The 26,285-nt window shown below is 32.2% G+C and overlaps 2 protein-coding genes across 3 annotated transcripts in view; both read left to right on the forward strand.

Moving 5' to 3' along the window:
- Nucleotides 1–4,606, forward strand: part of LOC107450490 (complement C2) — a 30,061-nt gene extending 25,455 nt beyond the window's left edge. For both annotated transcript variants that reach the window (XM_016066295.5, XM_071180745.2), the window contains exons 10-12: nucleotides 491–683; nucleotides 2,675–2,885; nucleotides 4,384–4,606. In XM_016066295.5, the coding sequence (XP_015921781.3) occupies nucleotides 491–683; nucleotides 2,675–2,885; nucleotides 4,384–4,585 (606 nt within the window). In that variant the 3' untranslated portion in view covers nucleotides 4,586–4,606. The remainder of the gene's footprint in view (nucleotides 1–490; nucleotides 684–2,674; nucleotides 2,886–4,383) is intronic.
- A 3,282-nt stretch (nucleotides 4,607–7,888) lies between these two features.
- LOC139425550 (uncharacterized) lies at nucleotides 7,889–22,519 on the forward strand. The gene is made up of 2 exons (XM_071180744.2): nucleotides 7,889–12,135; nucleotides 21,764–22,519. Exons 1-2 carry the CDS (start codon nucleotides 11,825–11,827, stop codon nucleotides 22,278–22,280), a joined length of 828 nt encoding a protein of 275 aa, XP_071036845.2. The 5' UTR covers nucleotides 7,889–11,824; the 3' UTR covers nucleotides 22,281–22,519.
- The last annotated feature ends 3,766 nt before the right edge of the window (nucleotides 22,520–26,285 follow it).

Genomic DNA, 26,285 nt, shown 5'->3' on the forward strand with positions numbered 1-26,285 from the left:
TGTAACAAACATCTTTGCTCAAGCGTCTTTTAAATTTGTTTTCAGACATTGTTTTATAGTTTTTCTCTCTCCGGAAGCTCCCTCTATTTACGAGCTTTGTGAATATCTTATGGTATTAAGTGAGAATAAATGTTTTTTTTTTGTTTTTCCGAGTAAAATGCTGTAATTCGTGCAATTGTATCGTCTTCCAGTTTTGCCTACAATTGATTTTTCAAATCGACGGTTATTTCTGTACGTCCGGTAACGAAAATAAGATTCTTCATTCCAGTTATCAACTTTTCTGGAATGAATTTAAAACGACTATTTTTATATGTGCACAGAGTCGACAGCATTTATTTAGATATTTATTATTATTATCAGATCATCGCCAATCACCCATAGTGCAGTTCTATTGCGACGTTATTAAAGTACCTACCTTATTATTATTAACATTATTCATTTATTCTTTTGTATGAGCCCAATAGAGGGGTAAAAAAAACTTATGTTCTAGCCAGTGTTCATTGTTTTTGGAGAGAATAATATAGTACAGGATGAGAAACATCAAATGAATTTCTATGCTACAAGAGTTGTACTTCATCCTAATTACAGTCCGCTCGACCCAGTGCACGACAACTTGGCTCTCTTACAGTTGAATTCCCCAATTCCTCTCAAAAGATTCCGACCAGTTTGCCTCCCACCCACAGGTATTGATTGCTATTTAATAAATTTTGTTCCTAAAAATTAAGTGTACAATTAATAAAAAACTTTTTTGCGTGATCTTCAAAGTGTTCCACTTGTAAACTCTGTTGCAAGTTAAGAAAAAACCATTATCTTTATTGAGACAGCCTGTTTGACTCTAAGTGCTCGCCAAATGTATGCTAAGTTCCCAGCGTGAACGTATATCAACATCGCCAACTCTTAAAACGACGTTGCACAGCCTTCTTTTTGTTTGCTTTCTTAAATCGTGTGAAATGAGAAAAATAAAACTTATTAAATAAAAACTATTGTTTTGCTAATAAGAATTAATAAAAAATATATCTAAAAATCGTAACAAATACACGTCTTTCTGTTCGCTTTTAAAGAATCTGATGAAAGAATAATAAATAGTGTTTCCTGTAGACGATTTTTTTCACAGCCAAAAAGTAAACAAATTCCTTCGTTCTTATCATGTCAGCATAAGACGCGTCATTTTTAGTCATCTAATCAAATCCAATGTTCTTGCAACGTCATATTGTTGTTTCTTTTTTAAGAACGAATCTTTATTTATCAAAATATGCCTCCAAGTTTAGGATTTCAGTATGACTATGAAATCATAACCCTTTTTAATAATTTTATTATTTATATGGCAAAAGATATCACGGCTTATTTTTCTGTCCGAAGAGTGTAACTTTTAAGAAACTTTTTTTTTTTATTCCTGAAAGCATATTTATATAATCTGATAACTAAATAAAACGGAACTATATACATTAGGCGTAGATGATTACTTAAATCCTGTACCGTAATAGTCTTTTCTCAATTTGCAATGGAGTATAGTATTTATGGCTATGATTAATCGCATAAAGCGAAACAGAGGTAGCGTTAGTGGTGAAAAAGAAGGAGGCTTCTGGGTTATTATTTCAAATTTATTTCCAATCCAAAACCTCGATCACAATTTCGGGAGAATTTATTTGCTGCGGAGCTAATCTTTTTTAGATGGAGCTCACTTCCCAATATGGTGACTCAGATCCCAGCGATGACGGCTCGTTACAAATTCTGCTACTGGCTTGCACGGACTACAGTGCTGACGTAAAATATCTTCAGTGGTAGACGAATCATGGGTTAGAATCTCTTTGCTGTCGAGCTAATCATAGTTTTTCTATCTGTGTTCCACGCATGTCAATTTATGATAGTTTTTGTCGAATTTAGCTTCATATGTCATCTAAAAAGAGGAAAAGAAAAATTACAGGTAATTTCCAATTTGTGAAATTCTTTTTGAGAATCCTCAGCTGCAATAAAAAATATGTGTTTCTATTAAGATTCCAAAGTAGATTCTGACCAACATCTAAAGGATAGGATTTAGAGATCATAGAATAGTTTTTTGAAAACACATGCTTTATTTAATTTTATTTATTGCGTGTATATTTCTCAAGATTTTTGACCATAGTCGGACTTCTGGTACACCCTATATAATGTTGCTATATTTTTATGATAAAGAAACTCCACATTACTCATATTTTATAGTGTGAATCTCTTAAAGTCGTGAAATTTATAGTTCACGTTAAGTATTATTACTATATTTTTATGGTAAAGGATCTCCACATTTATTGAAGTGGACAACATTTACGAACCTCTCCATTATAAGTCCTCATGTTCACTGTTATCTTCGTGGGCTTAACGTTGCCCAATTGATGTAGAAAACTATTCTCTGTACCTTAACAACAGTCATAGCCTAAAAAGTTTCCTCTTTTTTTTGTGGGCGTTTGAAATTTTCAAAATTAGAATTCCACTAACCTTTTTTTCGGGGGAAATTATAAAACATCACAAAGCACAAATTACAAAACACAAAGATAGGTTAACATGAATCAAGATTATCGAAAGAGGCCAAATGTTTCGTATCAAAATTAAATCATATTTTTTTGGAAGGAAGGATATAATCAAAATAAATAAAAAAAATATTTAATTGAATGAATAATTTAGTCGTTGTGTTGAATTTTAGGTAAAACTGTCCCGCTGCACATGGATCTTAATATCAATGCTTCGATTGCTGGTTGGAGTCTTCCCCCCCAGCTCGATTCGAATGGCCGCATAGATGGCAGCACCCACCTCTTCAACAGAGTCACCGTCACTGTGGAACTAGCAGAGCAGCATGAATGTAGACGGATCGTAGGAAGGGCATTCAGTGAGAATTTATTCTGTGCAGGATTTGGGTGAGGACACTTTTATTATATTATATGAATACATCAGTGTTGGCCATTTATCCTAAAAAAACACGTCCTTGTAGCATATAATGGATAAATGTTTACAGAGCAATGTGTTCAATATGCATTTTTTTTATCACACCAACCCTAAGATTTGGTTATTGTTAACAGTGGACAAAGATCTTATTAATCATTACTGGTTAAAACCGGGGTAATAACCCTGCTATTGTCCGGTTTTGTACTTGTCAGTAGTCCCCTATAGTGATTCTCTTTTTGGTAAAGGGTTTTGTCCAGCATATATTTGTCCGGTAATCATACTTCTGATGTTATTAAAATCTGCACTGATGTTTTTCCGAATCTATCTAAATAGTGTTATTCCCTTTAGCACTCTTTAAAAATAGAATAGGTGTCTCAAAGTTTCTCCACTCCTTCACCCTTTCCGTTAAAATGGTTTTGGCAATATCTTGCTTTATTCCTGTGGTAATATGTTTGAGTGAGATGTCAGAATACACTGGCGTAGAGAAACCTGCCGTGTAATAGGAAAATCAACGCACGCGACAAAAAAATTTAAAATTGAGAATTGTACATATTTAACATCTCTGCATGATGAACTACATGCGTTCTTAGCATACTTAGCGTTCATGGCACTCGCCGTACAATGAGGTGAACCGGGTTCGAATCCCAGCTGTGGCTGGTCGATATGCATTCCGCATCCAGCTCGCACCGACTACAGTGCTAACGTAAAATATCCTCAGTGATAAACGGATCATGGGTTAGAGTCCCCTAGCCATTAGACTAGCAGTAACTGGTTTTCGTTGCTTCCCTCTCCATGTGACGCAAATGCGGGTTAGTTTCATCAAAAAATGCAGGACCAGGGCATATTTCTCTCAATACTTGATCCAGGAGGTCTCTTGTCTTCTGGATTGGGCTCAAAATTGCAAAGTTACGTAGTTGAACATTGGTAGTCGTAAGCCCAAATTGATTCGGCTTCTCAACGACGTTTGTAAAATAAAATAAAATTGTAAGGCAGAAAAGCAAGGTTTGTTTAAACGTTGGCAACGGAGAGTGAAACAAAAACATACCACCCTCGTTCATTTGCCGTTTATGTTCCTGCATGCGTTAAGCATTGAAAATGTATTGAAGACAGAAAAGGCACAGCTTTTATTTAACTCGTAAAGTTACTAATAAACTCACATTTAGAATAGCTGCTATATAAAATAGAAACCTATACTCTTTTTTATATAGAATAGGCGTTTCAAAGCTACACGATTTTCCTTATTCTACACACTTTCCCATTTCCATTGCCACGGTTTCGGCAAATATTTATTTTTTCGGCAAAGACAGCATATTCCAACGGGTGGATGAGAGAAGAAACATTTGTCAGAACTTTGGTAATGGAGAAAGGAAAAGTGTGGAGAGTGGAAAAATTGGGTTACTCAGAGGCGCCTCGTATACATGCAAAAAGTTTAAGCTTTTTAGATAATAAAAATGATTTGTGATTCCACAGGAAGAAGGTTTGCGCTGGAGATCCGGGTTCTCCTGTCATTGTTGTGGATCCCTCCACTCAGCTGCATCACATCATCGGAGTTTTGGACGGGAGGGAGAAGTGTGCTGAACTGGGACTCAACTACTACACTGAACTCACCGGATACATTCCTTGGATAGATGACGTCATAGACAGGTGTCATTCCAAACACATTAATCTGTAAACAATAAAATACTCAGGATAATAGTTGTAGTCATTGAAAACACATAACGTTGGTAACCACAATGATACTTGGAAAAAAGAATTTTTGCAAAAAACAAAAACCTTCATAAATGCATAAATGGTTGGAAAAAGGATATTTACAATCTAGAGAAATAACAAAATCCAAAAATTTAGAAATTAACAAAAAATGATTCCAAGACAAATCATTATATATATATATATATACACACACACACAAATGTAAAACTCATTAATTCACTGCCACGACTAAATCGAAAAAGAAAATCTATTTATTACTCTTTATTCTTTTTTTTATTGCCACAAAAATGTTTCAGTTATTTGGTTATACTACACTGGTGTGCAAAACTTAAGCAACAAGTGCGTTTTTTGTCATAACTCTACAAGAAATCATCCGATTGACATGAAATTTGAATATGATGTGCATTATTTTGTACTTAAACGATGGTAAAGGAATAATGGCGCAGAAATGAATATAAGGCTTAAAGTAGGGTATGGAACAAAAAAGGGCTTTATTTGACATATAGTGGCGTTACACATGATTGCCTAAAGAAGCGTAAGTAAAAACTGGCAGATTTCGCTAGTATGGGATATGCCCTCCCCTTACTGTAATTGTTGCTTGGCATCGTCTCTCCATGCTAAGCACCAGTTTATCCAGGAGTTCTTAGGGTAAACGTCTCCATTCCTCCTTTAACGCATCTTTCAGCTGATGGGTGTTACCAGGAGGATACTGTCGTGTCGCAAGACGTCTGCCTAATGCATCCCATACATGCTCTATGGGATTTAGATCTGGAGAGTAAGCTGGCCAATCCATTCGTGTGATATCTTCACTTTCCAGTAGCTCTTAAACATTAGCAGTACGGTGTGGCCGGGCATTGTCATCCATACAAATGAAGTCTGGAGTCCCCTCGGAACAGACGCACATGGGGTAGGATTACCTCATTGCAGTAGCGGTCTCCAGTTACAGAGCCTCGGTCGAAGATCTGAAGCTCAGTCCGCCAGTTCAACATAATGCCACCCCAGACGACAACTCCAGGACCACCGTAACGATCTCTTTCCGCGATGTTATTGGGATGAAATCGAGCTCCAACCTCTCTCCAAATCAACTGACGTTGAGAATCGCTTGTAGCACTAAAACGACTCTCATCTGTGAAGAGGACGCGACTTCATTGATGAGGTGTCCAGGTTTCATGTTCTCTGCACCACTCTAAGCGGTGCCGCCGATGGCTAACTTTTAAAGGTATGCAGCGTTCAGGACGTCTAGCAAATAAGCCACCTTTGTGGAGGCGTCTGGCCACTGTAAATCTTGATACTTGTCGTCCTGTGGCTGTGCACAGTTGCTAAGATATGGCTGTCGCTGACTGAAAACGGTTTCTTTTCGCCTGGAGGACAATGTAACAGTCATCTCTTGGTGTTGTTTTCCTTGGACGGCCAACACCAACCTTCCGAACAGCTGTACCAGTAGTTTTAAAGCCATTCCAAGCACGAGAAACAACACTTTTGTTGATCCCGAACTCTTCGGCGACACTGGTCACACTACGCCCCTCCTCAAGCTTCCCAATCATTCTTCCTCGAGTAAAGTCGTCTAAATGATTTCTTGAAGACATGTTTCACAAAACAAATCACTTGCACTTGCAGCGAATGTCTTTAACTACGGTGCTCTTCATCCTTTTATCACAACTTTGACCTGCCTCGCGCCGACCCACAAGGTTTACGTACACTTACATCACCTACGACGTTTTATTTCTAAAATTTGCATACAAGTAATGCCAATTTATTTTTTCAAATTTAATATTGATTATAGGGGGTTGGCTTTGTTTTTGGTTATTTTATCTTTCGATAAATTGTCAACCATGGATCTCTTACCATGCTCCCAACTGCTTGTTGAGAACAATTCAATCTCTTTCAATTTCGCTTTTGATTAGGTTGATCATGGGAGATTTATCTCTCACGGCCTGTACTTATTTATGCATATATATATATATATATATATATATATATATATATATATATATATATATATATATATATATATATATATATATATATATATATATATATATATATATATATATATATATATTATGCATAATTTATTATTGCATAAAAATACGTGGTAAGATACGTTTTTAGCAACACGTGCGAAATTTGTGGAGCTTAGTTGCGCAAATGATGACGCATCCCCCGTATAACGATGGCACTACCTTCTCGGGTTATTTTTTATTCTAAAGAAGGGGTCCCCAACCTTCTTGTACCTTAGAGTAAATACTAGAATATCGCTTGAATGGCGGGCACTATTTATTTTTCAAGATAAATTTATTGTTGGTAAACATAGGTAATAATACACAATACATGTAATGCTCAAAAATATAATTTTAAAAATTAATTTAACATATGAATATAATTAGTATTAATATTCTTGTGTAAAATAAAGGATAACTAAATTACTTGCAAAACATACGAAGTATAAAAAGTATTTATGAAATATATAAAATACAGTCAATGTGATCTTTGGCATTGCATTTCACTGACCAGTGCTTCATAATTGGGAAAATATGATGAAATTCCTGCTCGCAAGCAATCATCAAGGTGTTCATCTGTAAGTCGTGATCTATATTTTGATTTTATGATATTCCCTGTCGAAAACAATGATTCACGCAAGTATGTGGAACCAAAAAAAAAACGACTTTATTTTATATACTTCTCGTTGTAAGAATGGAAATTTATGTCTGTCAATTATTTTCCAGAATTTCTCATCTGATATAATAGTTTTGAGGATAGTGTCATTCTAAAGATCCAAAATTTCTATCTCCACTTCTTCTCTCCTTACTTGAAGAAATTCTGAAATGTATGTTGTTATTTCGGTTACGTTTATTTGATTGGTAAAAGTATTTACAAAAAAGGTGACCATAGGCTCGATGATACTACATTGCTGAAAGGGGCTCTTCAATTTGAACTTGAGGAAGTTGGAGGTTGATAACAAATAGTGATAAGCATATATGGCAACGTTACTTTTAAAAAGTAACGAGTAAAAGTACAAGTATTTTTAAAAAAAGTAACGAGTAAAAAGTAAAAAGTTCATATTTTAAAAAGTAACGAGTAAAAAGTACAAGTACTAAGCAAAAAAAGTAACGATTTAAAAGTACATTTCTAGGAAATCGAAAATTCAAAGTAACCTAAAATTTTATTGAATAATATTCTTATGCTCTTTAAAGTTTTTGCCAAATTGTTGTCATTTATTTAAATATTTTTAATTTTGAAAGTTATGGGTTTAAATTTATTTTTAAATTTGAAAGAATATTATAATATAATTTTATAATATAATCGTATAATATAATTTTAAAATCAAATATAGTTTTAATTTCAAACTTTTTATGGATTTGCACGAAAAAGAAATTTTATCTATTGATTTTAATTTTTAGTTTATTATTTTTATTTATTTAAATTACCATTGATTTAAGATTGTTTTACTCTTTAGAGACGCGTTTTAAAAGCACAAACATAAACAAAGCAAACACAGGGTTTCAGATAGCTTTGTGATCTTTGACCTAGTAAAAAATAATTGAATGTGCAGTATAAGTTGAAACAGAAGGTATTTAAACACGAAGTTAGCTGTGAATGCATGTATATTGCACATTAATTTTATTAATTAAGAAAAAACATAAGCATTTTTTTTTTCAATTTAATATTTTTTTTTTTAGAAAGCTTACCGAGTTTTAGAAAAAAAGTAACGATTTCGTTCGATATTTCCGTTACAAATACTTGTACTTTTTCCCTAAAAAAGTAACGAAAGTATAAGTAAAAGTACTAAATTTAAAAAGTAACGAAGTACAAGTAAAAGTACGTACTTTTTACTTGTTCCGGCGGTACAAGTAACGAAAGTAAAAGTACTGCCATATATGGTGATAAGTCAATTTCACTGTCGCCTATCATTTTCTTCATGTTTGGAAAATACACAAGAGGCTTCCACAAAACTAGCTTTGCTCTGAACGAGTTTATATAGCCCCTATCATTCCTTGCTATATGTGTGTTCTTTCCCTGCAACTCCAAATTTAAATTATTTAGTTTTTCCATTATGTTTGTTACGAAAGACAAATCTGCTAACCAAAGATCTGCTCAGTTCTAAAAATATTTGATTTTTGGCTACAAGATAATTTTTTATTTCTTCAATTAAATACATAAATCTATGAAGTGTTTTATCTTTACTGAGCCAGCAAATTTCAGTAAGTAACATGAGGTCAGTATCATCAGGATTTTGTAACAGGGCGTTGAAAAGTCAATGTTGCAAAGGAGCTGCTCGAATTAAGTTGGCTATTTTGGTAATAATTTTCTTTACGTGTCCAAATGGTAGTACTTTACCGCACAAAACTTCGTGGTGGATAACGCAGTGATACGACATAAAATCTGGAAGTGACCCATCTTTCATGCAGAGACTAATTAAACCATTCACGTTTCCCACAATTTGCTGGTGTCCCATTAGTGGTTATAACAGACAGTTTCTGGGGAGGCATATTTATCAAACTTGCATATGTTATAAATGTTTTATAAATATCCTCACCTGTTGTCCGTCCTTTCATATTTTTAGTAGCTCTTCTTTCTTCTGTAAAATCAGTAAATACCATTCTCACCATATCTGCTAACTGTGCTCTGCCTGCTATGTCTGTAGACTCGTTAAATGGTAGTGAAAACCCCTCACATATTTCCAAATCACTCTTCAACTACGTTTGCATATCTTTTGAAATAGCCCCTATTCTTCTTGTAACAGTTTTTATCTGATAACTGTAAGTCTTGTATTGTTGACATGATCTCACGTTTGTTGGAAAATCCCTCAAATAAGCAATCAGCACTAGTAAAAAATGCTTCTTTTAACAACTGACCATCCTGGAAGGGATTTTTCTTCTTAGCGAGCATATGAGAAATTTTTAAAGAAGCAATAGTGGCATTTTTTGATTTTATTTTAGTACTTGTAAAAAGTGACTATTGAACAGAAAGATTTGATTTTAACTGCTCTGTTTTCTTTTTTTGCTGATTTGATTTTACTACTCTATTTCTTTCCTGGCGATTTCTATTTCGGTTGTGTTTATCATCAATGTTGAAAAAGCAAAAAAAAAAAAAAAAAAAAAAAAAAAATGCGTAGCATTTTATGGGAAAGAGAAAATTGAAATATTTAATCGTTGGCCACAAGCAGCGACCGACCGACGGGCGCCATGGTGCCCGCGGGCATAGGGTTGGGACTCTTGAAAGTATACAAGACTTTTTTAAGTGATCAGAATTTCTGCAACAACGATTACATCAAATCGCACTTGATTTTCCGCATACGGCTTGCACCGACCACAGTGCTGACGTAAAATGTCTTCAGTGATCGACGGATCATGGACTAGAGTCCCCTTGCTAACCGTGGGTGTCATCAGGCTAACCGTGGGTGCTTAGTTTTCCTCTCCCTGTAACGTAGATTTGGGTCAGTTTCCATTCCATCAAAAAGTCCTCCATGAAGGCTAATTTCTCTCAATATTTGATCCAGGAGTTCCCTTGTTTTCTGGATTGGGCTACGGAGTTGAACATTAGTAGTTGTAAATCCATGAAATTGGATCAGCTATTCAACGACTGTAATAAAATACAAAATAAAATCGCACTTGATAGAGTTATTGCTGAAAAGTATCAAAAGTTCTATGAATGTGGGATCATGAAGATACAAGAAGGGTGGGAAGAAAGGAGAAAGATATTTGAATGATTCATCAATTCTACAGAGAAAAAAATAATCTTATTTCAAGCTAAAAAACAGAAATTATTTGCTTGCCAACACAATATATAAAAGGCAGGGCAGTGATAGGGTTTTCTAGAACCTGATTCATAGACCCTGAGATGAAATTCATTGCACCCGCATAAATATAATATAAGTGAGGCATAAAAATTCTATTTTTTCCTATTTTATATCTTCTTGAAAGGAAAATTTTTAAATGATGATTGTAATAAATGATAGTAATAAAACTACTTTTTATTTCAAAATAGCAAAATTTTTTTTTTTGAAATATTTTTTTATATTGTAAATCTCGAAACATCACTTTTCAAAATCATTCGAAAATCTTATCTTATTAGCGTTTATTTCTGTTGAAAACTAAGCGCTTACTGGATTCTATTCCTTATTTCGTATGATTCATTTATGATATTATTACAAAATAGGATTTCCTGCAATTATTTTCAAATAAAATATTTTTTACTTTTTAAAAAAAGAAGAAAAAACATTAAATTTTGTGTAAGGAATTCTGACTGGGCCCTGACTATTTCCAGGGTCTGAAACAATTGTCCCTGTGTATACCCATCTCTTGAGTATTAGTTGAATTATCATTAGAACTAAAACATCTTTAATGATCTTTACAATGATTTTCTGAATCAATTTTACTTTTATGTTTCTTTGATTTGACAGCCGTCACCATGGTGACGCTCTTCACATTTCATATCACGTGATAATCGAAGATTTTTTCTTAATTCTATCGTATCGAATATATTTAGGTTTCCTTCCTTGTTTTACATACCAAATAATATATTGCTTCATTTGAGTCCGTTTCTTATCACGTAATTTTCTTTAGAAAAAGTTCGAGAAGCATTTGAGGATGAGCAATAACTTCTGGATAATCCTAGCAGTCACTTCGTAACAAATAATTTCGCAGTAGAAATATAACTGATGAGACCAATGTTTGAAAGTGCTTGCCAAATTAATAGGCAGTTATCAACTAATATTTTGGCAACATAGGCCTTATATAGAATTCATCTGTTATTTAAAATCACTATTTAGCATGGATAGGACCTATATTTAATTGCTTAACTGGATCTCGATCCATCAGTCCCGAATTCTGATCCCTCGGATTGATCCAATTTTAAACCTAACCAATTTAAAATTATAATTCTGTTTGTCGATAAAAAATCTTCTTACCGACGAGACGTTTTTTTCCTTCAAATTCTTTACTTGTAAAGTAAGCCATAAATTGCCCAATATGCATGGTATGAATACTTTCATTTGAGTATTTCTCTCGTTTAAAATGGAATTTCCAGATGTTAAATTAAATTAACCAATTAAAGAAGTTAATCATTCTGTTTCTTGCTAAAAATCTTCTTACCGACGAAAACGTTTTTTTCCTTTAAATTCTTTATTTGTAAAATAAACCATGGATTTTCGAATGTACATGGGATGAACACAATTCCATTGGGTCTTTCTCTCGGTTAAATGGCATTTATAGAAGACCAAAACGGTCGGGCCATCTTGCAGAAATTCCTAGATTTGCTGCACACGAAGCCACAGTCGAAAGAAGATGTACAGAATCTACTCTACAAGTTACCAGAGTTGAAATTGAGGCCTGAAAAAATGGTTGACGATTTGATAAGTGTCAGCAAAGGGTCGTCCTTTCCTTATGTGAATCCCGTGCCGAGTTCCATGGCTCACGTCAGCATTCAGCAGCTCAGTAAAGTGCACATTGATTGGAAAATGCTCACACTGGACAGACCTGAAACCATCCTTGAAACAAGCATTTTCTCTCGGTAAGTTATTGTCTAAGTTTTTTTTTCTCAACCGAAAATGAAAAATATGAAAGGATTAGCATGTGATGACTGAATTTTAAAAATTTAAATTACTAGGATGCTCCTCCCACTGCTCCATCCCCACATCAACCTCCGTGGTTTCCTCGCTTTTATTTTATTTCGTTTTTAAAAGTAAGCATTTTCCACAAAAAAAAAACAATAAACATTTTGCCAAAACCTATGCAATTATTTTATGTAGTTTTATCTAAGAAAATTATGTTCATTGTAACGAAATGAATGATTATCTGGATCTGAAAAAAAATCAAACTGTATTTAAAAAAAAATTAAATTTAAAGATACAGATTGAGTGACACAATAAGAATCAGTAAGTAAAAAGTAATTTTATTTGTTAATAATATCTAAAGACACACTTTCATCATATAACAGTCTGAATTGAATTCCGCTTGAATTTCGAACAGTTTGAATTGAATACAGCTTGAATTTATAACAGTCTGAATTGAGTACAGATTTTATCTCTCTTGAGATTTTTATATTTTTTAAAATTTCGCTATAAATATTAAGATTTATATTTAACAACAACTAGAATTTTATTTTATGATTAAAAAAAATGTATTCAATTTTTTGTTACTTTCAGCATTAAGTCAAGCACGAGCTTATAAAATGAAGATCTCGAGAGAAATAAATTTTCTTTTTTCAACAATGGATGAATATAATCCCTATTTAACGCAAATAAAGTGAAAAAGTTATTCGTAAAAAACATTTAAAAATAAAATTAACCTTCAAACAAATTAGAATTTTGAAAAAATAAGCAACTCGTGTTAATTTCAGAAAAGAAAATTGCTCTTTCAGACAAATTTTCAACTCAATAGTTGCGTTTCAAAGGATAGCAGACAGGCACGCATGGTACTTTTTATAAGTTTCACTGTTAATAATTCTCGAACATATGTTATATTTTTAATTTTATTTCATCGTACTCCTAGTACATTTTTCGACGCATTTTTGTAATTTCAAGTTTCTAACTCTTATAGTTTTTTCGCAGCAGAACAAAATTTAGCGTAAAGTTGATCCCCCAAAACAACGGCAACGGTGCTGACGATTTTTGAACATAAAGACGTTGAAATTATTACACACATTACAATAATTGATACACAATATTAAAGAAATTTTTTTTTCCCGTTACGAACGAAATGATCTTACGACCAACATCTAGTCTACAATCATATTTGTTCGCAATACTTCGTATTTTCATACAGTTCATGGATCTCAATACAGAACGAATACATTATTTAATTGTTCTTGAGGTGTTTTCATTATCGGTGGGTTCATAAACTGTGTGTCTGGTGCAATTTCGTACAAGATATCATGGTGTAAGGTCTGAAGATGGTGGTGGCTTTGTGATTAAGAATAAATCACTAGTTACCCTCATGCTCAGGACACTCTTAATGAACTAAAAACATTCGAACGAAAAAAATGGATTTTTTTTGTGGCATTAAAAGCTGTTGGTAATGTGAAACTGCCATAAATATTGAGTGAAATTTCCAAATGAGAGAATGCAATTAATGGCAGATCGGATAGATGTTTGTCGTTAAGCAACTTAAGCTCACACATTGAACATTTGCGACTGTAAAAAGAAAATCATTTGTGCATTATAATTATTGTAATACGTATAATGTTTGTGTGTGTGTTACTGTGAATGACCAAAATTGGTGGTTGTTGACAATCACATAGTCACTTTGTTAAATGTCCGAAACATATACTAGGTCTAGTTAAGTGCCACTTTCTCGGTATACATTAGCATGGTTTGTCCTACATAAATCTTTTTTTAAAAGGATCAGCGCTACTGACCGGTATGCCTTACACTGATGATTTTTTAAAGTTAAGTGCCACTGCCCGGTATGCATTTAACAGGTTCTCCGAACACTAATGTTTTACTTAATCTATCCTTAGAAGATATTAAAATATCGAATAAATATGATAATATCAACTAATAAATTAATATCAAATCAGATATAACAAATATTTCGAGCATTCACCAGATGTGATTGTTGATATTCCCCTGATTTTGGTCATTCAGGGTGACATACATAATTTAAATTTGGTCAATTATTTGCCCTAACCCTAAAATAAAGATTTTAAAAACTACGTTTTTCAAGTGAACTGGAACTTAAAAAAAGATCTCTATATTTGCTTGATGTACTAGAAGACTGCTCTCTGCTGGTTTTACTCACAAACCACAGTAGTTGTTTTTCATTCATCGTTGTTTTTTTTCTTCCCTAAAACTCAATGTTTTTCACAGAAAGAAGTAACAATTTGTTAGCAAAATATTCAATTATTGTTATTTTATAAAAAGAACATTTGTCAATATGCTTGTTGGCGCCGTTGGCGATTTTGAATTTTGCTGGTATCGGCAACTCAGTTCTCCACACACTTCATTTTCTTTTAGCTCTCGTGCTTATCATTTTTCGTTATTTAACTTTGATTTGATAATTATTGTTTTATGGTTAATTGTAACCATATTTCGGAATACTATGATTCATTCGGAATCATTTAATAAATTTTTTAGTCATTGTTATTTTTGTTTACAATGAAAACTGTTGTTACTGTTTATGAGTTATTTCCTTCAGTTATTAATTACCACCCATGGATAATAACTTTTTAAGGGAGGTTGTACTCTCTGATGTTAATCGTAAACGAAGGGAACGATAACCTGGATTTGAAACATAATCATCTGTTCTTGAAAAAGAAAATTTGACCTAAGGAATATAAACTGTATGACTCAATAAGAATGCATAAATTAGAAGTAATTTTAGTAGTTAATGAGACCAATAATAGTTGAAATAAGGAACAGTGTTCTTTCTCTTGTATTAGGCTTTTCTTTAAAAAAAATAATAATAATAACAATTTCGCTATAAACATTGAGATCTGACAACTTTTCATTTATATCTCTATTTTGATGCTTTTAACATCAACTGGAGTCTGAGGTTATAAAATAAAGTTCTTGAGAGAGAAAAATAAATTTTTTTAGAACGATGGATAAATAGGCAACTTTTAAAGCAGAAAAATAATTATAAAATGAAAAAATAAAATAAAATAAAAGAATAAAATAAAATAAAATGAAAATAAAACTATACGGAAAAAGCTCATTAAATTACAATAACTTTGGGACAAATTGCAATTTCTAAAAATTAAAAAAAAACTTGCTTTTAGTTATCGAATAAAACGGGTTCTTTCAGCGTCAAATTTCAACTCCCTATGTATTTCAGTAGGCATCGCACACCGATTCTTATTGTACTTTTTACATCAAGTTTAACGAGTTAATAACTATTGAACTAATTATCGAATGTTCCATCATACTCCACGTACATTTATTTACATCCAAGTTTCTCAAGTTTCCACGCTTTACAGTTTTTTCACAACAGAAAAAAAAATGTGAAATGAAGAAAAATAAAATACAAAAATTGGTCGAAAAAACATTTGAAATTGCAATATACTTTGAAGGAAAAAAAATTAAGTTCATCAAAAAATATGGCCTTTTCAGCATATCAAATTCTACTGCTGCATGTATGCGATCTGCAGAGCGGCCTGCATGATATTTTTTACTAGACGTCTAACAATTGCTAATTCTCAAATTCATTCTCAAATATTTTATTTATTTCATCATACTCTCCGTACATTGTTTTACACATCTTAGTTTCTAGGTTTTATAGTTTTTGCACTGGAAAACAAAATGCAACGTTAAGTTGGTTATCCTCTAAAGCACTGGCAAAAGCACCATTTACGATATTTTAATATGGAGAGAAAACAAAAAAAAATGAAACTAAACATTTTTGAAAGACGTGTGGTTTTCGAAGGTGATAGAAGTTCATTAGGAAAGTGGCACTAAATATAAAAAGGAGAAGTCCAGCTGTTCGAATACGTAACTAATGCGGGGAATTGCTCGGTGTGGTACCTGAAAAACAACTTACAGGGTGAGCAATATACCCAGACTTAGTAGAGCATCATATGTATTAAGATCCAGCGCATGCGCATAAGAAGTAAGGTAACAGTCAGGAGATAAGTCATCTGTGAATCGGTTGTTGGATAACTCTACAATGCGTCATTCGGTATGCTGCCTTCCGCCAACCGAACTTTTATTTTTTCTTTCTGTGTCAAAATGTGTTGGCAGACTTAATCAACATGGATGATATAAATGCATCCTCAAACAAATATCTTAAGCAATAGTACAGTACTGCTTATTAATAGTGTGAAAATTCAGAACAAACCAACCAGAAACAAAAAGAGAAAGCTTTCTTCTTCACCAGTAGTGATTGGGAGGAGAGGAGGATGCAAACCCGATTCAAGAATCTGTGCTGTTGTTCCCCTAAATGACGTTTTTTCCTTTATACACGGGAACCACAACTAACTTTGGGGGCTGGTTTACATTATGACTATGGAAACTAGACTTCTTTCCATATATATATTCTTTGGTGGTAAACCCTACGTATTCAGGTCTCACTAAACAAGTTACTTCCTCGTTCACAGTTTAAGTTAAAAATTAGTTTTTAATTTTTATTATTCGCGATCGCAACGAACTATAGGGGGCGTTGTTGTATGAGACGCTTACCTGCGATTTCCATATGAACCGTCATTCAGTTACTCTGAAGACGTCGTTAATGTAGCGTGTAGCATTGCAACGTTCCTTCTTTAATGTGGCTTATTAAATTTAAAAAAGAAAAATGCTTGATCTTCTTTCTTGTACAACCGAAAACAAAATGGTATCTCTTTTTATTAGAGAAGGAATATCCAAAACACATCGGAAAAATATTTGTACATTAACAGAAAAAAATATGTATATTCTTATAAGAGTTAAAACCTAATGCCCGAGAAATAGTATTACTAAATTTAATGATATAACATGAAAGGCCCATTTAAACTTTACATTCTATAGTTTTAAGAATCATATTAGTTCAAAAATTAAAATGAACAAAAAGTATACATAAGCCTCATAATTTTATGAAATTTAATTTTGTAAACAACGTTTTTTGACAACAATTTTTATCAAAAAATTTCAAGTTTCAATAAAAATCATTATTTAGAAACTAAGAAACGTAAAATAAAGAATGCTGACGAAACAAAAACAAAAAAACAATTATTTTTTGTCGCCATTTTTAGTGCTACGAATATTCGTCTTTGGGATTTGCCAAAAACAAAACAAGATGCAATTTTATTTTTTCAGGAGGGAAATATTTTACCGAAAAAACGAAAATGTACCAATTCCCACAACATAAAACTTTATCTTGGTAAACGTTCGTTTTGGAAATGTTATTTCATTTGGAATCTTATTCATCAGAGTTCATATGGCGATATGATTGTTTTGAATCTATGCTAAACTCTATATCGGCTCATTTTCCACCGAAATCCAATTAACTATTTTGATTTTAAATAAAGTGTTTTATTTTATGAACTGTCGCAAAAATTTTAAGTGTAGATTGGCGGCACTTAAAAACCGCCAAATCTGTAGAGGCGGTGGCGTTAATACGTCGTAAGTACCGAATTTTTATTCCATACTTTTCTGTATCATATTACTTCAAACATTGGAATATACAAGAAGTATACATAAACACATAATGTTATACCATTTAATTTTTCAAAAGTATTTTGAGAACAATTTTTATCAAAAAATTATAAACTAAAAAACGGAAAATAAAGAATTCTTAGGATAAAAAAAACGATTTTAAGAATTATTAACATTAAAATAAAAACTTTCATATTGTTTCTTTTTTTATTATTCTTATAGTTCTTAATCAGACGTAAAAAACCATTCTGTAGAGAACCATCATCAAATGAAAAAAAAATATTTACAGTCAAATTTTTTATTGTAAAAATCATTGCACTTACCTGATTTATAATTCCCGGAGAATTCCAAAATTATAAGTTCCTTGTTTGAAAACTTTATTCTCAAATAATAGATGCATAGTTTATCCCTTCATTACTTTTAGATAACATACTACACAGCAAAATTTTATAATAGATATGAAATTGAATATGTAGCTAAAAACAGAATAGCTGAATTCTAGTTGAATTTATTCTTTCAACACTAAAAAATACTTAACAAGAAAGCGATTAAAATTAATTAAGAATCAGCACAAATGGCACTATTTCAAGTAACTTGGATAATTTTTTATTGTTGTTTTCCGAATTATATGGATACAGAAATATATACTATTCTATAACGAAGAAGAATACGTTATAACTATTACAATTCTGTATGTTCTGAATTCATATTTATTCACTGGAATGACGAAAGCAATGTTGACTTCACTTTAATTCGTAATGAATTGAAGACAGAAGAAATGCATTTTACCTTAATACACACATCTGTAACAGTATCCGAAATCGGAAGTCATCAGTTGCAAGTTTGTTGATAATAGAAATAAAAAATTATTGCGGAATTTTTCTTCAAATGTTTGGCGTGTTCTGTTCCTGAAAGATTTACTAATATTCTGGAGATTTTTTTCAAGTTCTTCGGCCTTTTCCTTAGGGAAATTTTGTTTCTTATTTGCTGCTAAAAAATGGCGTCTGATTCAGTCAATGATTTCGATGGAACTAAATGAAAACGTGATAAATTAATGTCCGATATTTACAGGCTCCCGCTAGACGGCGTACTCGAGCGTTGCGATCGCGAATTATGATTTCCTTCTTTCTTGGTTTGTGTCGATTTATTTATTTATTTATTTATTTTTTTGAAGTGATACTTCTTATGCGACTTCCAACAAGGTTGCGTTACACATTTAACACTACATTTTTATTGGCCGGGAAATCACGTGGTAGGATCCAGTTTTCCCTCATTCATTTCCATATTGTTTTGGTTCTCACTAGCATAAAAATAATAAAAGTCATAAAAGTATTGTTTTTCTATAAATATTTTAGTTTGATTTGATACACATATAATTTAATAGGGTAGTATTTCTTATTTTCAAACTTAGTGGATAACAATTGTAAAAAATGAGTGAAAACAATCCCACGGACAATGCGACGGATTTAAGGTTATGTCAAGGTACGTCTCTTGTGAATATTAATTAATTGTTAGGTTTTCTCTTTTCTAATTGCCATTTATATTTCACCAAATGCAGCCAAGAGGGATATTAAATTATTTATTGCAAAATCTTTATTGCCAATATCCCCTGCAGGTTCACAAGCTCTGGCAGACGTTACTGGTGAAGAAATTGATTATTGTGAGCGGTCTGTGATCCTTGCAGGAGATTTTAATGTGAATTTCTCGTTACCTGAAGCTGAAACATTATTAACCTTCCTTACAGACAAATTTGGATTGGAAATGATAAATGGTAGGAATGATCCAACAATCAAAGGGGTAACTACCATTGATGCAGTTTTTGCAAGAAACATTGAAAAAATAGAACTCAAACATTTCGTATCTTACTTTAGTTATCATAATCCCATTGTAAATGTTATAGATTTGGATATTTCTTATTCATTGTTAATGATAATTAAAAGATGCGATCAATTGTGAATTGTAAGCATTGTTAATAAAGTTTGTCTTAAAGAAACAATATGATTTCACTAAAAATCAATTTCTACCCCTTCCTATTTTCATTTCCACATTACGAAGTTTCACTTCTTCCTTGCGGAGGGAGGAATTATTTTAATGTTGTAAAGTACTCGAGTTTGAATTCTAGATAAAATTTGAGTATTACAAACATTTTAAGGACAATAAATTCACAGATTCGAAGGCTAGATAAATAAAATAAAATAATAATAAATTAAAAGCGAGTAAAATAAAATAAAAATTTCAAAAACTGAAAGAGAGCTGAAAAGGAGAAAAAGAAATCCGAAACGGAAAAAGGTACCCTTTTTCAAAGGAAGCAGGAGTAGAAGTACATAAAGAAGCTTATGAGTGCAACCTTTTTTTTTTATTACTTTGGTTTAATAAAATCAATATTTAAACACATCAACAATGCCAGAATTTTACACTGATATAAATGGTGCTATTATAAAAAGAGTGATTGTTTATCACAGTTTGATTTAAAAATTGTCACCTACAATTTAAGATTCTTCTAAAAAAATCGTAATTCCATGATTAGACATCAAAATTAGAAGATTTATTAGTATTCTATCACAATTTCGACAACTATGCTTTGTATTTCCGAGATAGAAACTATAGAATGAAACAACTGTGCTACCATCAGTTTTCATGTTTTTGATAGAAACTATTTGTAACTTGCCAAATGTGCATTTTCCTAATTTGTAAATTTTGTTTGTAAGTAAAAGTTTGTCATATTAATTTTAAGCTAATTAAAAGAGTGCACTTTTAATTGTTTAAGTAAAAAAAATGATTTTGTGTGTTACCTCTTTTGTTACAAGTATCAGAAAAACAACCTGTATACCTTGAAAATCACCTCATCAGCCTGGTTGATTTGAAGTGAATTTTGGACAACCTCAAAAGGAGCAGAAATGTATATAAAACAACCTCGCACACCTCAATTACAACCTTTACGAGGTATAATTTTTATTGCTGTTTTCTCAGCAACCTTAAGTATACCTCAAAACTACCTCAATACCTCTAAAATACCTCAAATCAACCTCAAATATACCTTAAATTTTCGTAAGGGAATTCTGACAGATAAGTGAATACAACATAGTTATTTTCTTTATATAAAATTATAACTTTTATTATATTTTTCACTTGTAAAGTTAGTTGCTACACTCTGTTGCAAGTTAAGAAAAAACCATTATCTCTATTGAAAGAGACTGTTTGCATCTAAGTGCATGCCAAATGGATGCTAAATTCTCAGCACGAACGTATATCAACATCGCCAACTCTCGAAACGACATTTTACAGCCTTCTTTTTGCTTGTTTTCTTAAATTACGTGAAATGATGAAACTGAAACTTATTAAATGAAAACTATTGTTTTTTTTTAAATAGGAATTGATGAAAATTATACCCAAAAATCATAACAAATATGCGTCTTTTTGTTCGCATTTAAAAAAAAATTGATAGAAAAAAAATAAATACTGCTTCTTGCAGACGATTTTCTTTTACAGCGAAACAAAAGTAAAAATTCTTCATCTCGCATTTGATTTGTTAAAAGCATGTCAGCATAAGACGTGCTTTTTTTAGTGGTCCAATCATATCCAATGTTCTTGCAACGTCATATAGTTTTTTATTTTTGAAGAACGAATGTTCTCTTTAATTATCGAAATATGTCGCCAAATCTAGTAATCCAGTAAGACTACGAAATTACAATCCTTTTTTAAAAAATTATATGATAGTGTATATGATATATATCTTAAAAGATAGCACGAATAAAATTTCTGTCTGACAAGTTTAACTTTTTATATTGTCTTGAAAGCATATTTATATGATTTGATAACCAAATTAAACGGAACTATATGCATTCGAGGATGATTACTGAAATCCTATATCGCAATGGTGTTTTCTTAACTTGGAACGGAGTTAAGTAGGTCTTATAGTTTTTTAAAATTATATATATATATATATATTTTTTAATAATGTTTCCTGCAACTAAAAACAACAGCTGCTCTACGGAGATTTCAAGCAACATACACACGTTGAACCTGCAGCAAACCATGAGAAAATACTAAACCTCACTATTATCTTTTTTTCAGGATTGTATTTCTAAATAAAATCTCGTTTGAGTGTGTGGAGAGAGAGAAGAGGAGGAGGGAGAGAATGAGCTCTTTTAGATGGAAGAGATCTTTGATTACGAATTTCGACAAGGAAGGTGATTCCACGGACGAATTTACTTACGAATACTACAGTCGATTTTTTGGTAGCCACGACAGATCTGCACAGGGCGTCGAAGAAACTACGAAACCTCCACCAGCACAACAACCAATCAACAAGCTGGATCAACAGGCTATTCGACTGCCTCAAGAACAAATCAGAGATGCAGTGCCCGAGTCGAAGAAACGCAAAGTAAGGCGAAAACCGAGAAAATTGAAAATAAAGCGAAAAAGAAAAAAACAGCTGATAAAAAAGAAGAGGAAGAAAAAGATTCACAGCACCGAACAAAAAGGTGGAAAGAGAAGAAAAAGAAGAACTGTACCCAAAACTTCAATTCAACTGTTGAAAATAACGGAAAAGACTCAAAGAAAGAATAAAACTGTGAAAATAATCAAGTAGCGAAAATTCATCTATCTTCATCACAACTTTACATTCATTTTAAATGCTTTCGTGCGAAATGGTTAATCAATTATAATATACCAGATTCTGTGATTCTGACCAATCTGTGGTATAGACTTCTTCTACTTCCCTTAATCGACATGAACGTTGATGCTAAAATCACATGTATACACATTTTATCTGTGAAACTATTATATAAAGAAATGTAAAGGTTACAAGTTTAGTTTTGGCTTAGCTTTTATGCTTCTATTTTTATACACTTCATATATTGTACAAAATTGAACATTAAATAGGATGTTGTTGTTTCTAATGCCACTTGCCAATATCAGCAAGCCTGCTTTGTGAAACCTAGCGAATTTAAGACACAGAGTATCTTTCTTGTTTCTTTTTCAGTGGCGCCGTTCATGGCCAAGAATATGACTTCAACCACACACACGTCACATCTCGTTTATATCACAGCCCCATTAATACATCCATTCATTCATCCACAGATCATAATTTTGACCTGAACCAGATAACGATCAATCCCCAATTCAGCACCTCCAGAGATAAACAGCCGGACCTCTATTTAACGAAGTCGCTAAATTCCGATAATAAGTTCGTTATATGGAAAATTCATAAAATAGAAAATCACCTTTTGAAATACTTAAACAGCACAAAAAGGGTTTTAAATTCATAAACACTAGACATAACTAAAATAGCAATTGATGCACCTTTATCTTGTAAACTAGTATCCACTATTTATTTTATAAATCTTAACCATAAAAGAAATCTGCATGTAAAGCAAGAATAGAGCAAAGCATTATCCAGCGTTACACTATCATGCTGCATAAATTTTTAACTAAAAATGTGGTAAATTTATGCATAAAATTACAGCTGCATTTATTATAAAAGTAATTTTAAACATGCATTACCACATGTGTTCTCAAGTTTAATTGTTACTTATAAAATCCGCTAATTTAGCCTGAGTTTTTCGTTTCAAATGCAAACAAAAAGGGAAAGGAATTTTACTGCTTTCTCTAAAATAACTTTTAAAGAAAGCAGTAAAACATTACATATAGCTCTCTGAACTATAGCTTTACCCTTATCAAATAGCTATGATGATTCAACTATAGATGAAACAAATATGGCAATAGTTGAACTAAATAAGAAATTTTAACTTGCTAAGGTAAAGAAGAAAAAAAATCATCAAAGCAATAAATTTTGCACAAAAGTAATTTTTTTCTTCACAAATCATGATTTTTTATTGTGTTTTTTAATTTTCGGTATAAGAATTTTACGAGATTTTGTATCAGACTTTTTTTTTGGATTGTTATGCAAGGAAAAAAAACAAAACTTGTGAATGATGCTGTAAAAACTAATGCAAGAATGCAATAATTTTCTCACAAATGATGAAAATGGCAAACAATGTATTTAACAGATCGTTTCCTGAGACAATCAAATATGCAAAATTTTTACTAAATCCATTTTCAGGAAAAAATACTTTAAGTTTTAATTCTACTTAAATTGTTCGTTGTGGTTCCCTTATAAAAATTGTTGTTATTAAAAGAACATAATAATTTTTAATTTTTCAACAAGTGTTCCATCATCATGGTGAATGATGATTATTTTGTAATTGTGCAAATCCAGTGGATAATCTGTTTTAGTATTGCTTGGAACAAGTTCAGGGAGTGAGAACATCAGTCCCTAGCAGCAAAATAACTTGTGTCCACATTGGACCAATATTCACGAATCTTGGCTCAATAAGGGTTCAAAGGATCTTTATTTTTCCGACATGGGCTCTATATAGAATTTTAAGATTCACCCGATATTTTACTGCCACTTTAAAACCAATATCGGTCCTATATAGAATTTTCAGACTCACCCGATATTTTACTGCCACTTTAAAACCAATATCAGCCCTACCTAGAATTTTCAGATTCACCCGATATTTTACTGCCACTTTTTATTGAGCCCTATATAGAATTTTTAAATTCACCCGATATTTTACTGCCACTTTAAAACCAATATCAGCCCTATATAGAATTTTCAGATTCACCCGATATTTTATAATCATTATTCAGACAATATAAGTCCTATAGTAGTGCTATATAGGCCGATATTGATGCTGCGTAGGACCAATATTAAAAAATCTAGACATCCCAATATTGGTCCCTCGGAGCATGTTCATGTAGGACCCGTATTGAGCCAATTTTGAGCCAAACTGGGGCCAAGGTATGTTGTTGGGAATATTGTAACAGCTAAGAGACATCCCAATCGTACAGTGAACAAAAAAATAAAGAAACATCCTGAATAAATTTTGATCCAATAATCGGATTTTCAAGTACTCAATCTTCAGGATTCAGTGGGGTTGACCTCAAAAATGCTAATAAGTTAAGGAAAATGATATGTTAAGTTACGAAATTTGACACAAAAACTTACTTTCTCTAAATAAACATAGATCTCTTTCGATAGAATTAAATTTCTGATCCTCAAAATATGAGGATCACCGCAAACTGTGAAATATGAAACCGATTGTTTGATCAGGAGAATTATTGAAAGTTTGGACCCCTCAATATTAATTTTACTTCTTGCGTGTTTCGTTAAACTTCGAGAACTAAACAACGGAAAAATTTTGTACACAGTTACAAAATTCGTTTTTCGAAAGATAATTTCCTAGTAAAAAATTATTTTAATTAGTATTAATTTTTTTTTAATTTAGTGATAGTCGGAAAAAAATGTGAATTATAAGATATACGAATTTTAGCATAATTTAGAGAATGAAATTTTAAATGAAAAAATACAAAGAAATTGATTAAATAGTTGTTAAAAAATTTGATTAATTAATATAACGATTTTTTTAATATTAGATTTAATATTAGTCAGGAACTGTTTAACCGATTTCGTTTCAATTTGTATTTTGCACTGTGCATTAGGGATTGTAAAGCTAAGAAAAATGGAATATGTCGAATTACAAATGGTTTGATCGCACATTAGGCGTTAACGTAGCACTTAGGCTACATTAATTGGCTACTGATGTCAATACATCGTTAATGATAATCCGAAGGCAAAACTGACGCGCACTACATGGTCAAATATTAGATAGGAGGGATTAGAGTGATACAAATCACAACTGAAGAAGGCGGGATAAAAAACAAAACAGAATTAATTTGATCGTTGAAGAAACTTGAAAATGTTACTAATAACCGCCTTTAAGCTCTTCTCTTTTCTTGTTTTCAATCTAACTTAAACTCAAAGCCGCACATTATACGTAAGCGTCTCACTAAAGCTACATTAATTGGCTACTGACGGCAATCTGAGATATATCGTAAATGATAATACGATGAAAAACTGACTATCACTACATGGCCACATATTAGATTGGAGGGCTAATAGTGAGACAAATCACAGCTGAAGAAGGCGGATTGAAAAATAAAACAAAATCAATTTGATCGTTGAAGATGTTTGACTAGATGAAGTTAGTTCACCAGTTTGTTTAGATGAAGACTTGAAGATGTTTCTAATAACAGCCTTTTAACTCTTCTCTTTTCTTGTTTTCAATCTAACTTAAACTCAAAGCCGCACATTATACGTAAGCGTCTCACTAAAGCTACATTAATTGGCTACTGACGGCAATCTAAGATAAATCGTAAATGATAATACGAAGAAAAACTGACTCGCACTACGTGGCCACATATTAGATTGGAGGGCTAATAGTGAGACAAATCACAGCTTTGTCAACACAATCATTTGGTCGTAACGTGGTTTAAGAGTATTTCCAAGGCACCTTTTTTCAATGAAAACAAAATGATGAGGAATTGAACACTTGCACACACACACAATCTTTTGAACTAAATATGCATTGCATCGTATAAGAGATAAAAAAAAAGCATTTTTATGAGACCTGCTGAGTACATAGAATTTGTTCGCATATACTACAGCTTATTAAAAAAAAATTTGTAATAAGAATCATAAGCTTAACATGACCTGTAAGAAATTCAACAGTGACACACATAGAAACTTTAA

Source organism: Parasteatoda tepidariorum, chromosome 8 (assembly GCF_982258835.1).
Source record: "Parasteatoda tepidariorum strain Cologne lab strain chromosome 8, Ptep-v5.0, whole genome shotgun sequence".
In the NCBI taxonomy this organism is placed as follows: domain Eukaryota; kingdom Metazoa; phylum Arthropoda; class Arachnida; order Araneae; family Theridiidae; genus Parasteatoda; species Parasteatoda tepidariorum.

Bases quoted from the DNA above. Each gene is read 5' to 3' on its own strand.
- LOC139425550 (XM_071180744.2), top strand. From the start codon at position 11,825: ATGGCATTTATAGAAGACCAAAACGGTCGGGCCATCTTGCAGAAATTC. The intron at 12,136-21,763 runs GTAAGTTATTGT...TCTTTTTTTCAG, and splicing joins GAAACAAGCATTTTCTCTCG to GATTGTATTTCTAAATAAAA.